This window comes from Hylobates moloch, unplaced genomic scaffold (genome assembly GCF_009828535.3).
Source record: "Hylobates moloch isolate HMO894 unplaced genomic scaffold, HMol_V3 SCAFFOLD_8, whole genome shotgun sequence".
Classification (NCBI taxonomy): Eukaryota; Metazoa; Chordata; class Mammalia; order Primates; family Hylobatidae; genus Hylobates; species Hylobates moloch.
In genome coordinates, this window is record NW_026652283.1 from 42,025,404 (window position 1) to 42,041,977 (window position 16,574).

Below are 16,574 nucleotides of genomic sequence, written 5' to 3' on the forward strand. Positions count from 1 at the left end.
GCCTCAGCCTCCCAAGTAGCTGGGATTACAGGTGTGCACCACCACGCCTTGCTAATTTTTGCATTGTTAGTACAGACAGGGTTTCACCATGTTGGCCAGGCTGGTCTTGAACTCCTGACCTCAAGTAATCCGCCCACCTTGGCATAACAAAGTGCAGGGATTACAGGCATGAGCCACCACACCTGGCCATAACATCTTGAACTGAGGAGAATTCTCCTTGGCAGGGAGGGAAGAATGGAGAGATTCCACTCAATGAGTGTGTACCCTGAGAGAGAGAGATGGCCCACCTGGGAGGTGGCAGAACATGGTTCTCTCAGCAGGCCTCAGATTCCACCAACCTTATAGTGTGTGCATTTCTGCCCCAATAAATGAGATCATGGTCATTTGAAACACTGTGTAACTATCTGGCACCTAAATGAAATATTTCATACCCACAGAGGAGGTCTACAGAAAAAAAAACATTTCATTTGGTATGCAGATAAAGCGATTTGTTGCCATGCTGGGGAAAAACTGGCTATGCTGCTCAAGAAGACACAATGTAAGGCTGGGTGCAGTGGCTCACGCCTGTAATCCCAGCACTTTGGGAGGCCAAGGCAGGAGGATTGCTCGAGTTCAGGAGTTCGAGACCCACCTGGGCAACATAGTGAGACCTTATCTCTACAAAAAATAAAAAAATTAGCTGGGTGTGGTGGTGCACACCTGGAGTCCCAGATACTCAGGGGGCTGAAGCAGGAGGGTCACTTGAGCCTAGGAGATTGCTGCAGCAAGCAGCCTGGATGGCAGAGTGAGACCCTGTCTTAAAAAAAAAAAAAATAGCAGTCTCCAAAGTGGCATCTTCCTAAGGGAAGAGTAATCTTGACCATTTGTAATTTCTGCCTGATCCACTGGAGTTAAAATGCCACCCCTGGCTGAGACTTCACTGTTTTGCGTACTAAATGCAAAAACAGGTGGGTGAATACAGGGTGGGGCCAGGAAAGGCTTTGAAAGGAAGTGACATTGAGGTATCCCATAAATGATTACACAGGCAGACAAAGAAATGGAAGATAATATTCCTGAGGGGGATCATCATGGAAGTATATTTTTATTTTATTATTATTATTTTTTGAGACAGAGTTTTGCTCTTGTTGCCCAGGCTGGAGTGCAGTGGCGTGATCTCAGCTCACTGCAACCTCTGCCTCCTGGGTTCAAGCGATTCTCCTGCCTCAGCCTCCCAAGTAGCTGGGATTATGGGCGCCTGCCACCATGCCTGGCTAACTTTTTGTATTTTTAGTAGAGATGGGGTTTCACCATGTTGGCCTGGCTGGTCTGGAACTCCGGACCTCAGGTGATCCACCCGCCTTGGCCTGCCAAAGTGCTGGGATTACAGGCATGAGCCACTGCGCCCTGCCCAGAAGGATATATATATACACACATATATATACATATATATATATATATATATATTTTTTTTTTTTTTCGAGACGGAGTCTCGCTCTGTTGCCCAGGCTGGAGTGCAGTGGCACAATCTCGTCTCACTGCAACCTCTGCCTCCAGGGTTCATGCCATTCTCCTGCCTCAGCCTCCCAAGTAGCTGGGACTACAGGCACCCGCCACCACGCCTGGCTAATTTTTTGTATTGTTAGTAGAGACAGGGTTTCACCGTGTTAGCCAGGATGGTCTCGATCTCCTGACCTTGTGATCCGCCCGCCTCGGCCTCCCAAAGTGCTGGGATTACAGCCGTGAGCCACCGCGCCCGGCCAAAAGAGAAGGGTTTTGAAGAGTGACTGATGTCAGGTAATGAAGGACCTCGAAGGTCATACCACATATACCATATATAGGTTGGGCTTTATACTATCATAAATGGACCATTATAGGGTTTTTGTTTTTTTTTCTTTTTTAACAGGGAGTAACATAGAATTAGTAGCCTATATGAGAGACAGAACGTATGAGCTAGAAAGTAGAATGAGCTAGATGCAAAAGAAATAACAGCCGCTCTTGTAAGGGTACCCAGGCAGCAGTGCAGTGGCATGATCTCCGTTCACTGCAACCTCCGCCTCCCGGGTTCAAGCGATTCTCCTGCCTCAGCCTCCGGATTATACGCGTCCACCACCATGCCTGGTTATTATTATTATTATTATTTTTGTATTTTTAGTAGAGATGGGGTTTCGCCATGTTGGCCAGGCTGGTTTCAAACTCCTGGCCTCAAGTGATCCACCCCCCTTGGCCTCCCAAAATGCTAGGATTACAGGCGTGAGCCACTGCACCCAGCCAAGGGGGATCATTATTTTCTTGAGTCTGGAGCACTTATGGCTAGAGTTTCAATTAAGGGACCTTGAATGCTTGGTAAGCAGAGAATCAAGGCAAGATAGGGAAAAAGCTTGAGAGCAACTGTATCATTTAGGTTAGACAGGGTAGATGGACTACCCTACAGCAATGTCTATCACTCTAGGGATAATAATCTTTATCCTTCAAATTCAGTCATTTTCCTTTATTTTTATAGAGATGAAGTCTCACTGTGTTGCCTAGGCTGGTCTCGAACTCCGGCACTCAAGCAATTATCCCACCTTGGCCTCCCAAAGAGGGAGGTGTGAGATTACAGGTGTGAGCCAGCACACCCTGCCAGTCTTTCTCCTTTAGCAAAATCCTGCCAACAGCCTGTTTTGAGGTTCCCATTTTTAGACTCCACACAGGCCAGCCCTTGTATTAGTACTGTCTTTCTGAAAAGAGAAACAAGTGATTATTCACTTTCCATAATTCACTAGTTCTCCACTGCCACCACATTAGTCTGCACTACCATCTCTCACCTGGATTCTTTTTTCTTTTTTTCTGATATGCTTGGCAACTGCCGAATCACCTGGATTCTTGAAATGGCCTCCTAACTGCACTCCCTCCTTCCATTCCCCATTAAATTTATTCTCCACGTTGTAGTGAGGATTGTCTGCTCAAAACTCTGCGATGCTCTGCTCAAAATCCTGCAATGGCTTATTCTTTCATTCTAAGTAAAAGTCTTTTAACTAAAAGACTGCATGATGGCATGGATCTGCACTCCCCCTCTTCCTTACTCTTTCCACAGCATTTTGCCATTCCTCAGATATGATAAGCATTGGCCAATCTCCGGGCCTTTGCACTTGCTCTTCACTCTGACTGGCAGTTTCCTCAGATATCCACACAGCTTCTTCTCTCACTTTTTTGGGGGGACTCAAATGCCAGTTAATCTGAGAGGGCTTCCTTGACCAACTTATGTAAAGCAGCACCCCTCACACCAACATGCTGTATTGGCTTTTTGCTGCTTTTTCTTCATAGCACTTATCACCACTTCCACGTTTACTATTAAATATTTGCTTATTATTTATCAAACACTGCATCCACCCCAGCTAAGAATGTAAGCTCCAGGAGAGGGGCTTTGGTTCACTGCTATATCCCTGCCATCTGGAAATGCGTCTGGCATTTCACAGACATTCAGTATTTATTGAATGAATGAATTCCAGTCAGTCTTGGCTTTTTGATACCTCGGCCTCCTACTCTCCTATCTCTTCAGACACATGGTGACAGTTCAATGCTATGATGCCCTTCTCCCAAGCAGTAGCTAACCTTTATTGGGCACTCAGGGCCATCTACATTGCTAAGAGCTTTACATGAATTTTCTCATTTGATCCTAACAATACGAGAAAGTGAGTACATACTATGTTATTCTCATTTTACTGATGAGGATCTGATGCACAGACAGATTAAAGAACTTGCTAATACATGGTGCAGCCGTGGCTGGCAATCAAGCAGCTTGACTCTAAACCTGTGCCCTTAGCCACAAAGCTTGGGTGGTAGAAGCTCCTGTGAGGCTTTGGACTCACACACAGCTGAAGTCAAGAGTGAAGAGGGCATAGCAATGATGGCCTGATGGAGAGAAAATTTTGAAAAAGTGCTTACCCCTCATATATTTAAGTTGGTATCTAACTAGTTCCATCATAAATTCAAATAGCTGCAATGGACGTAAATTCTTGCAAATTGTAAATACTGACATTTTAAGATAAAACTGTTAAATCATTGCAACTTTTCAGGATAAAGAATTTTAAAAACTGTTAAATCACTCTTTATAATGTATCCAAGAGAATCTACATAACAACTGAATAACCACCATTATCCATTAAAATATACACTAATGAGCTCTCCAACATTGTTCTTTTATTATCTCTAACATATTTAGATTGTACTCTAACAAAAAATGTTATTCAAATGTAATACTCTGATGTTTGAACAACCTTTTATTGATCACTTCTTTGCAATAAAAATATGACATATGTAGTAAACCTTAAAAAAATTTCGTTTAACTTTATGGCTCTACGCTGGAATTCTTCTGAAGTGAGTAATCATCATGATAATCTTTAGTATATAATGGATCAAAATGACACGATTACAAATATTGATAATACACAGTTATAAAAGTTGAAATTCTATTGGGAATACATCTCTTAGTGAGATAGATGGGGCTGACCCACCAATTAATTCATTTATCTGGATGAATAGTTCCTACTGGTAGATTAACAGGGTTCATTTTCAATTATTTTGTTTTCACAGATATAAGTGCTGAGAAGTGGTTTTACATAAATAGGTGAGAATGCTAGTAGTTTTGTTGTAAGCATGTCAATCAATCGTTTGGTTTCTTTCCGAGTTGCATGCCAAAAACCAAATAGTGTTCCTTCATCAGCTGACAATTCATGGGCCACCATTAATTTTGTTGAAAGCAAAGAACTGGAAACCATCTGACTTGAAAAGAATTTGTTATCCTGTTATTAGAATCATTCACTTTCTCTAGTGACTTTTAATTATACTAATTACTCTCAGAGGCATTTAGGCAGGGTTGAGAAATTCAAGATATTAATTTCAACACATCTTTAGCATCACAATATCACAGTAATTTAAATATATTTTAGTTGTAGCTATTTAGCTCACTTTATTGTAAATAATAATTATGCTAATTAGCAACGATAGTATGTTTAACCAATTAATCATCAGATCAACTTTCGGTCAGAATAATTGACTTCAACTTTTAAGTCAAAGCAATGTACAGGCGTCCCAGTCACCATATTTCACTTCTGAATTCCAAGACAGAAATGACATTGCGCCTTACTGATGCAAATATGTACCTAGATAAAGTAAGATGCTTTCATTTCAGGTATGTCTAACCCACGCTATCCTTGCTTTGTTCCAGGGCACTCTCGCAGGGAAAACGCCGCCTCTGACTACACTTGGGGTGGTTGAGACGAGATCTTCAAATGCACATTCTTAACGCTACCGTCCACTCTCTCATACGCTTGAATTCCGAACACCCCAATACTGGCCCAAAGACTCCATTTCTAATGCCTGGTCTTGCTTTTGAGGTAGCTCTAACTCAGAGGCACGATTTTCAGAGCCTGGGAAGTCGGCTGCTGTCCAGTCCTTCCTAGCCACCTCAGGCGGGAGCCGCGGCCCACTCAGTCAGTTCCGGCCCCAGCCCCGACTACCTGTCGCCTTGTTGGGGGAAGGAGGGCAGATACCGCAGCCCAGTCAGGGTAAGCCGCTGACCCAGGGGATAGAACTGCGGCTCTGGAGATTAAAAAGAGGAGGACTTCGCCGCGTTCACTGGCCCAGGAGGAAAGCCAGAACTCTAGGCCGGAACCCAGCGTCAAGACGTGGGGGAAGAATGTTGATGCAACACAGCTCAGCCGGGCCCGGAACTCGGCGTCTGGGTCCCCGCCCTCTTTGGGCCGGAAGTGAGGAAGGTGGGGCTGGGGCTTTTCCTGTAGAAACTAGGAGGGACTAGGGAGAGTCTGCAAGGGGAGGAGTGTGTCTGTGACACTGCCAGCAGCGCGCAGAGGGAGGGATGGGGGGCGGATATCGGCGTAGGGGCCCTCGGAAAGAACGGATATTGCTGTGACACCGCGGGAACGCTCTGAGGGGACGAGTGTCGGTGTGGCACCGGTGCACGCTGAAGGAGCCGGCGGAACCGGGTGGCCATGGGGATGTGGGCATCGTTGGACACTTTGTGGGAGATGCCGGCAGAGAAGCGTATCTTCGGGGCCGTGCTGCTCTTCTCCTGGACAGTGTATCTTTGGGAGACCTTCCTAGCACAGCGGCAGGTGAGCCTAGACAGGGTCCAACCTGACCCCCATGCTCGGCCAGCCTTGGACTAGCCTTGGCTTCGACCCTAAGACTCTTGGTTGCTCCAGTCCCCGCGCCAGTCTTGTCTCTGTGGTCCCTGCTGAGTCTCGTAACTTGGCCCGATGGCGGACTGTGGCTTTGAGGGGGGTCTTGGTGCGTCAAGGAGGTTTTCTGTAACGTTATCATGGGACCCAATCCCGTTAGGGCCTGGAGGAAGACTTGGGCTCATGTGCCCTTCGTGCAGCTTCCTTGGGATCCTTGAGCCCAGACTTGGCCTCCTTTATCTTTGAAATAAGCCTTTAAAAGGATTTAGACACCCAACTTCCTCATGACGTTTTATGTAATCATGCCTAACCATAGGATTTTGCAGTCCTTCCAAGAACTTGCCCTCTTATTTCTCCTTAAAGTGCATATATTGTTTCTGCTTGAAAAAAAAAACAACAAAGAGAACCAAAAAAAAACCTTCTCGGGCCGGGCGTGGTGTCTCATGCCTGTAATCCCAGCACTTTGGGAGGCCGAGATGGGCGGATCACCTGGGGTCAGGAGTTCGAGACCAGCCTGACCAACGTGGCGAAAACCCGTCTGTACTAAAAATAGAAAAATTAGCCGAGTGTGGTGGCGGGCACCTGTAGTCCCAGCTACTTGGGAGGCTGAGGCAGGAGAATCGCTTGAACCCAGGAGGCGGAGGTTGCAGTGAGCTGAGATTGGGCCACTGCACTCCAGCCTGGGCGACAAGAGTGAAACTCAGTATCTAAATAAATAAATAAAATTAAATAAAATATATTTCTCGTTTTTCATAAAATCATCATTTTAGTTTAAAATATTAAAATGGTAAAATAGAAAGTGAAAGTTAACAATTTACCTGAGATAACCATGGATTAGAGATCTGAACTTTTATTTGTTTATTTTTAATCTTTCTTTATTTATTTAATTTTAGAGTCTAGCTCTGTCACCAAGCTGGAGTACAGTGGCGCGATCTCAGCTCACTGCAAGAAACTAGGAGGGACTAGGGAGAGTGCAAGGGGAAGAGTGTGTCTGTGACACTGCCAGCAGCGTGCAGAGGGAGGGATGTTCAAGAGATTCTCCTGCCTCAGCATCCCAAGTAGCTAGGATTACAGGCATGTGCCACCACGCCCAGCTAATTTTTGTATTTTTAGTAGAGACGGGGTTTCACCATCTTGGCCAGGATAGAATCTTTATTTATTGTATTTAGAGACAGGGGCTTACTCTGCCACCCAGGCTGGAGCACAGTAGCATCATCATAGCTGAAGGCAGCCTCGAACTCGTGGGCTCAAATGACCCCTCCACCTCCACCTCAGCCTTCTGAGTTGCTAGGACCACAGGTGCGGATCACTGTGCCCGGCTAATTTTTTGATTTTTTTGTAGAGATGTTGCCCGGGGTGGTCTGGAGTTCGTGGACTCAAGTCATCCTGCCGCCTCCACCTCCCAAAGGGCTGGGATTACAGGCATGAGCCACCATGCTCGACCTCCCCTCAGCTTTTATTGGCACACAACAATATATAGGGAAAGCATGTTGTAGTGGCCCATTATTTTGTTTGGTATCCATTCTCTGTATTACATTTCCTGGACCGAAATTATCCTTACCTTTTATAATTTAGTATAATGAGAACGTTGATCTTTCTCCTTTTTTTTTTTTAAGAGATAGAGTCTTTGTCACCCAGGGTGTAGTGCTGTGGCACAATACGGGCTTACTGCAACCTCTGCCTCCCAGGCTCAAGTGATCCTCCCACCTCAGCCTCCCAAGTAGCTGGGACCACAGGTGCACACCACCACACTCTGCTAATTTTTGTATTTTTTGTAGAGATGGGATTTCACCACATTGCTCAGGCCAGTCTTGAACTCCTGGGCTCAAGGAATCCTTCTGCCCCTGTCTTCCAAAGTGCTGGGATTACAGGCATGACCCACTGTGCCCGGCTGAAAGTTGGTCTTCTCTCACAGACCTGATATGTTTCCATCTGGTGCTCCTCAAGTTTCTGGCATTTAGGACCAAATTTAATGAGCAGCCTCAGTATCTGTTCATACTCACAGTTAGCATGTGTGCTTCTCCTTTCCATGAATTTGTTTTCCGTATTATAGGAGGTATGTAATACCCGGAATGAGTAGTACATGTAACAAAGTTGTGCTGTTACAACTTTGGTTTACATATACAAACTGAAGTGTGATGACAACCCTGATTATAGTTTTACCAGTCAGGTTACCTCAGGTTCTCTTGTTCTGCTTTTATTTTCCTGCATCAGTCGTTTCATGTATTTGATCAAGTGCAATATTTGTGTAGGTGTAAAGCAAATTCAACAGATATAAGTGGCAAGCCATAAACCATTCAATGTTTGATCATAAATGACTATTGTAATAAACAATCGACTGTTTCACTAAAGTGTTTTCTTTAAAATATTTCAGAGAAGGATATATAAAACAACAACTCATGTACCACCGGAGTTAGGACAGATCATGGATTCTGAAACATTTGAGAAATCTCGACTTTATCAACTGGATAAAAGCACTTTCAGCTTCTGGTCAGGACTCTATTCAGAGATTGAAGGCACTGTGAGTAATTTACTTCTTGGAGAGACTGTCTGGTTGTTTTCATTTTCATATTTTTGTAACACAAAAAAGGGTACCACACTTAGAAGTCCCAGAATGCTTTCTTAACCTTTGTTATTGATAGTAATGGCTGTTGAGCAAAAAAGACAGAAATATAACTGCTTAGTCAGTTGAAAACTATAGAATATGGGAACTATTACCCTGAAGCCAGGTAGGAAAAAGATCCTCTTCCATTAGGATCCAGCTGAGATGTCATGTCTTCTAAGCAACCATTTGAAACTCCCTGCCTGACGAATGTGGATAGGGTAGCATCCTATCATTATTCCTATTGGAATATTTATCCCATTATGTTGAATTTGCCTGGATTTTTTTTTTTCTTCTGGCACAGTCTCGCTCTGTCACCCAGGCCGAAGTACAGTGGCGTGATCTTGGCTCACTGCAACCTCTGCTTCCTAGGCGCAAATGATCCTCCCACCTCAGCCTCCCAAGTAGCTGGGACTACAGTTGCATGCCACCACACCCTCTCAGGGATTACAGGCGTGAGCCACTGTACCTGGCCTGATTTGACTGTTTAATTGGCAGACTGGTAGTTCCTTAAAGAAATAGTTAAGTCTTGTTCATCATTTTATACCTAGTGCCTGGCATGTAATCAGCATATAGTTCCTATTTATTGAATGAAATAATATGGGGTTTTTTTGTTGCTTTTTTGTTTTGTTTTTGTTTTTAAGCAGTGTCTTGCTCTGTCGCCCAGGCTGGAGTGCAGTGGCACGATCTTGGCTCACTGCAACCTCCGCCTCCCAGGTTCAAGCGGTTCTCCTGCCTTAGCCTCCTGAGTAGCTGGGACTACAGGCGCTGCCACCACACCTGGCTAATTTTTTGTATTTTTAGTAGAGACAAGGTTTCACCGTGTTAGCCAGGGTGGTCTCGATCTCTTGACCTCGTGATCTGCCTGCTTTGGCCTCCCAAAGTGCTGGAATTATAGTCATGAGCCACTGTGCCCTGCCACTTTTATTTTTATCATCCTGATCATCATCATCATTATTTCTCTAGAACTTTTAGATCCACTAGTACCACGAAGAGAAAGATTCCTAAATTTAAAAGAATTATGGTCAGCTACCATCATTGTTTCATGAGTTAAAGAAACTGGCTTTATGTAGCAGTGTTAAATGACAGAATTGTGTAGCTCATCTCAAAGTTTTTCTTAACAAATGTGGAATAATAAGACTAGTGTGGTTAGATCCAAATTATTAGAAACTGCACTTATTTCTTCAAGGTGATGGAAAATGGCAATGCTTCTAGAAGAGTTAAATTTTGGTATTTAGAAAAATTAATAAATTATTTGGAAAACAATCTCATTGGCTTTGGGGATACACAGCTATTGCTCTTAAGTAATCTTTTCAATAATGACTTGGCTTTAATTTATCCGAGCATTTCTTCTGTTAGGGACAGGTCACAAGTAGGAAATCATCCTTCAGAGACAGATGGAAGTAGAAGTGGTTAATTTAGACACTATCCTTTTTTTTTTTTAAAAAATAGATGAAAGAGAGTTTACTTATGTATTTATGTAATGGCCTTGGTCCAAAAAAGACTAATGGGAGCTCAAAAAAGAATTATAGTAACTTTAAAAAGTACATTAAACAAATCCAAGATCTTAAATGTATTATTCTCCCCAAAAGCTAGCTCCTTCCAAACTTGATTTAATATTTTGCATATTTTCCCTCCATTGCTTGATAAGAGTATTTGCCTCTTCTTTCTGCAATCGATGTCTGACAGCTGAGTTTTGCTGTTTTGTCAACTGACATTTCCCCTTCTGTTTCACCAGTTCCAGAGAATTGTTGAACAACTTACAACACTACCTGAAGAAGTAATATTCAGAGTTCTTGTTCTATACTGATTAATAGCTCCCATATTTTCTTCATCTCTGAAACGTCTGAATTCTCTGTTTAATAATGACAAGGCAATTAGATGAGGTAGACACTATTCTCTTTCTGATGTTTGCTTCTTGGAAGTCCTTTGACTTTACCCACCACAGGGCCGTAGTAAAATAATAGGAAAAGCATTTTCAGTCTCCTTGGTTGTCCCTGGTAAATAGTGCCAGGAAAGATAGACAGTAGCTTGGGAATTATGGTTGGTGACCATAGGAATGGCTGTTTGTTCTAGGAGATGACAGAAATAGGGAGAATACATATATAAAGTGAGTGCTTTGTAATGTACTGTGACTCAAACTAGAAGCAGTACTGATGGGCTAAGGTTGGGAACAGTAATAGTTAATAGTCGTCATAATTTTCACTTCATGCATAGTTTTTATATTTATTGTTTGACGTTTACAACAGTGAAGTAGAAAGGATAGGCATTATTATTCCCTTTTTATGAATGAGGAAGCAAAGGCTTGGATAAATTAAAGGGCTTGCATGTTTAATTGCCAAAGGACATGCTAATAAGTAGGATAACTGGGTTTCAAACTCTGTTCTGCTGAGTCTTTAAAATGACATTGAAAAAACCATTCTTGAAACTCTAAAGACTGCACCATGAATGTGCTAAATTTATCTCTGGGGATTTTCTGGCTGCATTTATGCTTGGCAGGAAGAATATTTTGGGTAACTTTGAAACCTTGTTTTGTTTGGAAACAAGTTCATTAATTTCTGTTTTGTGTTGATTAAAATTAATAGGTTTGTATGTTTTGGTCACAGAGATCAAGTGAGAAGATTAGCTTCGACTTTTTTTTTTTTTTGCCATAGTGCTTTCTACCTGAGGGAACCTAAATAGAGTCATTGTGTGGCCAGTTATGGTTGCCACTGTTCACATAAATATGACACTGCACCCAGACAGAAAATGTCCAGCCTCTCTGAGACACTTTCTCTAATATCTCACAGATATCAATAAAGGGCCCACTGAAGAAATGGAGTGGCTGGGGAGCAGAGTAGGTCAGGGTTGAAAAGTTTAAATTGTTGCTTCTCTAATTTTTGCATGTTTCTATGTGAGCAGTTTCACCTTCTTGAGCCTAAGTTTTCTCATCTTTAAAATGAGAATTGGGCTGGGTACAGTGGCTCACGCCTATGTTCCCATCACTTTGAGAGGCCGAGATGGGGGTGGATCACCTGAGGTCAGGAGTTTGAGACCAGCCTGACCAACATGGCGAAACCCCGTTTCTACTAAAAATACAAAAATTAGCCTGGCGTGTTGGCGTGTGCTTGTAATCCCGGCTACTCAGGAGGCTGAGACACGAAAATTGCTTGAACCCGGGAGGTGGAGGCTGCAGTGAGCTGAGATTGCAACGCTGCACTCCAGCCTGGGTGACAGAGCGAGACTCCATCTTAAAAATAAATAAAAATAAAATGAGAAGTGTGTGGATGTTAAGCCGTACCTTGTATGGTTTGTGGCAAGGACTGAGTGAGTGAGGTAATGTAAATGAAGCTCAATGCATAGCAATTACTTAGTCATAACCTCTCAGTTAAAGTAACCTTTCAGTTAAAGAGTTTCAGTTGCCTCATCTATTAAATAGAGATGATTATACCCTTTTCCCTGCCTGCTTTTCAAGACTGTAGTAGTGAAGCCAGGCATGATGACTCAATCCTGTAATCATAGCATTTCAAGAGGCTCAGGTGGGAGGATCACTGGAGCCCAGGAGTTTGAGACCAGCCTGGGAAACATAGTGATACCCCATCTTTGCAAAAAACTTTTTAAAAAATCAACTGAGTGTGGTGATGTGCACCTGCAGTTCCAGCTACTTGGAGGCTGAGGTGGGAGAGTTGCTGGAGCCCAGGAGATCGAGGCTGCAGTGAGCTGTGATCGCACCGCTGTACCCCCGCCTGGTGACAGAGTGAGATCCTGTCTCATAAAAAAAAAAAAAAAAAAAGAATGTAGTGAAATAATATATGTCAAAGCACTGGAATTATTTTTTCTGGGATCATTAATTTTGCCATACGACAACCCTGGGAGCATGCTTAGTGAAATTGTCAACACAGAGACATTGTACAGTTCACCATGCTTTGTTTTTCAGTCCCCAAAGAAACGAAACAAGGTTTGCAGTATCAATTTTCAAATGCATTTATAGATCATTCAGAATTCATATTAAAACTACCCTTGATGCTTATTTAAATACTGGACTTTTAATAATAGTTGCTCTAGCCTTTACTAAAAGCATTATAAATCCTTAATTATACATTATTTATTAGTATTGGGAATTGGCTGAAAGAAATACCATCCCAGGTCAATTAGATCAACAACTAGAGCATATGTCAGACAGTGGTACCAAAGCATGTCTTTTGGGAAAACAAGGTTTATGTCTAAGATTGAATTAGTTGTAGTAAAGTGGAAATACCTGGAGGTAGTGTTAGGGGAGGCTTTTGAAAAACAGTTTATTGGGGCTGAGTGCAGTAGCTCACGCCTGTAATCCCAGCACTTTGGGAGGCCACAGTGAGAGGATTGCTTGAGGCCATCCTGGGCAACATAGCGAGACCCCATCTGTACAAAAAATTAAAATTAGCCAAGTATGGTGGCGCATACCTATAGTCCTGGCTACCTGGGGGGCTGACATGGAAAGATCCTTTGAACCCAGGAGTTCAAAAATCAGTAAACTATGATCATGACACCGCTCCCCAGCCTGAGTGACAGAGTGAGACTCTGTCTCTTAAAAAAAGAAAACAATTTATTAAAGCAATGATTTTCAAACTTTAGTGTACATCAGGTTTACCTAGAAACTGCTGGGCCCCACTTCTAGCTTCTGATTTGGTACATCTGGGGTAGGGCCTGAGACTTTGCATTTCTAAGAAATTCCCAGATGCTGTTGCTGCTGTCCAGAGACCATATTTGAGACCCATGATATTAAACCAATCCAATGTACTGGTAACAGTCTAAAAGATGGATAGTTTAAAGTGTGGGTGAGATTGTGGGAAAACAGAAACACTGGAGTACTGCTGATGGGAGTGTAATTTGTTATAAACACTTTAGGAAATATCCTGATAATACCAAATAAAGTTGAAGTCCACCATGGATGGATCTAAGAAAATTTACAGTATAAAAAGCAAATCATAGACTGATAAGTACAATATTATGTCATTTATATACATTCTTTAAAAGCATACATAAATCACTATATTATTTGTAGATACATATATGAAAATGGGGATTAGATTGGAAGGGTACCCATGAAATATGATAGTACCAAAACCCCTCAAACCATGAGGAACTATGTCTAAACCAGTGGGAATATTGTGCTTCCAGTCAAGGAATGTGATTGATCATTGTGTTCCTAAGCTGCTGTCCTATAGAGAGAAAAAATAAATTGATTCCTCTTGACAAATGAGTTCCACAAAGTTGTATGTGTTTTGGGCGGTAGAATTTCTTAAACATGCATTCTTTTCAAATTTTGAGCTGCTTCCTAGCTCCTAGTGTCCTGGTTATTTAGTGAATGTCTGTGTTCACTTTATCTGCCCAAGACCAAGACAAAGGGTGGTGCTGAGGAAGAGCCTTCTCCTGTGAAAGCCTGGCCCCTACCTCACCTCTTTCTGACCCAGCAAAGACACAGATAATCCCATTCTGTTCTCCAGTTTAGTAAGTGGACATGACTCTCCACTTCCGTGCTGTGTCCTGATGGAAAAGGACTATTTTCTTTCGCAGAAAAGACAATTATGGAGCCATATTAATGTGGTTCAAATTCCATTTCTATCACTCATTAGCTGTTGGATTTCGAACAAGTTTTTTTTTTTTTTTTTTTTTTGAGCCAGGGTCTCATTCTGTCACCCAGGCTGGAGTGCAGGCACGATCATGGCCCACTGCAGCCTCGACCTCCCAGGCTCAAGCAATCCTCCTACCTCAGCTCCCCGGAGCAGCTGGGACCACAGAACTGTGCCACCATAATCAGCTCATTTTTGTATTTCTTGTAGAGACAGGTTTCACCATGTTGTCCAGGCTGGTCTGGAATTCCTGAGCACAAGCAATCTGCCTGCCTTGGCCTCCCGAAGTGCTGGGATTTACAGGCATATGCTACCACACCCGGCGGTTTAACCTTTCTAAGTTTAGTTTGTGATTTTGTTGTGGTCTTTTGACAAAAGTTTTTTTTTTGTTTTGTTTTAGAACAGCTTTATTGAGATAATTCGTGTACCATACAATTCATATACCATACAATTCATCCATATATAGTGTACAGACAAAAATGTTATTTTAACCACCTAAATTTAGTATCTCAGTGGTTAGTACTCATCTAAATGCATAATTTATGCTAAATGTGAAATAGGTCTGTTTTTTAAAAAATTATTTTGTTTTGTTATTTTATTTTATTTTATTTGAGACAGGGACTCACTTTATTGCCTTGCTGGAGTGCAGTATCACAATCACGGCTCACTGGAGCCTTGACTTCCCTGGCTCAGGCAATCTTCTCACCTCATTCCCCCAAGTAGCTGGCTCTACAGGTACGCACTGTCAGGCCCAGCTAATTTTTAAATTTTTTGTAGAGATAGGGTCTCAACTCACCTTGTTGCCCAGGCTGGTCTTGAATTCCTGGCCTCAAGTGATGCTTCTGTCTCAGTCTCCCAAAGTGCTGGGATTACAGGCATGAGCCACCGTACTGGCCTCTTTTTTTTTTTTTTTTTTTTTTTTAATAGAGAGATGATTATTTTGTCCTTTCTTTCTTTATACCATGCTTTCTCATATGATAGTTTCTAGTACTGTTCAACTGTGATCAAAGTATGCTTTGTTTTATAGCTTATTCTTCTCTTTGGAGGAATACCTTATCTCTGGAGACTTTCTGGACGGTTCTGTGGTTATGCTGGCTTTGGACCAGAATATGAGGTACGTGATTCATTAGCATATATTTGTCATGGTATTTCTTTTAGCTTGGCAGGCTTTCTACTAAAGTTAATTTTTTGGCTTCTGCCAATGTTAGATTTGCCTCTCTGTCTGCATAGTCCTTGGTTACCCATGCTGTATTGGCATAACATTAGTTATGATAACAAATCCCAGAATATCACAGGCTTATTTGCAATGGTTTATTTCTCAATCACGTAATAGTCCAGTGTGAGTATTTTTAGTTATCAGGTGACTTTCTTCCATGTAGTAAGCCAAGAATCCAGGCTCTTTATCTTAGGGATTTGTCTATATGATTTAAGGTACCTTTCATATAGTGCCTGTGTAATAAAAAAGGAATTGTTTTGTTTCTCGTTTACTTCTCTCAAAAGTAAACTTTTTTGAAGGCAGGGATGATGTTTCAGACCTTGTGTTATCCACAGAATCAAGCCTATTGCTTGGGATGTAGTAAGTAGGTGCTCAGCAAATACTTGTTGATTTGTTTGCTAGTAGTTCATAAAAACTGGATTTTTGTTTTTTCTTTTGTTTAGATCACTCAGTCCCTGGTGTTTCTGCTGTTGGCTACACTTTTCAGTGCATTGACTGGTTTGCCATGGAGTCTTTATAATACTTTTGTGATAGAAGAAAAACATGGTTTCAATCAACAGGTATAATAAAGAATACAAATGTTCTCTTTTAAATGTGAAAAACTTCTGTGCTTTTATCCTGTACTGTTTATAATTTAAACATAATTTACTATTTCAGAGTATGAATTGAGAAAAAAGGAAACTACAGATATGGTAAAGATCATAGTTGAAAGTCTTGGGGGCCACGGTGGCTCAGGCCAGTTGCTCTGGCACTCAGGGAGGCGAGGCTACACGTTTGAGGCCAACCTAGTCAACATTGATTTAAAAAAAAAAAAAAAAAAGGCTGGGCGCGGTGGCTCACGCTTGTAATCCCAGCACTTTGGGAGGCCGAGGCGGGCGGATCACGAGGTCAAGAGATCGAGACCACGGTGAAACCCCGTCTCTACTAAAAATACAAAAAAATTAGCCGGGCGTGGTGGCGGGCGCCTGTAGTCCCAGCTACTCGGAGAGGCTGAGGCAGGAGGATGG

At 42.3% G+C, this 16,574-nt stretch overlaps 1 protein-coding gene across 1 annotated transcript in view; it reads left to right on the plus strand.

Annotated features, from left to right (window-relative positions):
* The first annotated feature begins 5,796 nt into the window (after positions 1-5,796).
* ZMPSTE24 (zinc metallopeptidase STE24) overlaps positions 5,797-16,574 on the plus strand; it is a 44,720-nt gene continuing 33,942 nt past the window's right edge. The window contains exons 1-4 of the mRNA XM_032160407.2: positions 5,797-6,092; positions 8,533-8,679; positions 15,379-15,465; positions 16,011-16,127. Of these exons, the coding sequence (XP_032016298.1) occupies positions 5,970-6,092; positions 8,533-8,679; positions 15,379-15,465; positions 16,011-16,127 (474 nt within the window). The 5' untranslated portion in view covers positions 5,797-5,969. The remainder of the gene's footprint in view (positions 6,093-8,532; positions 8,680-15,378; positions 15,466-16,010; positions 16,128-16,574) is intronic.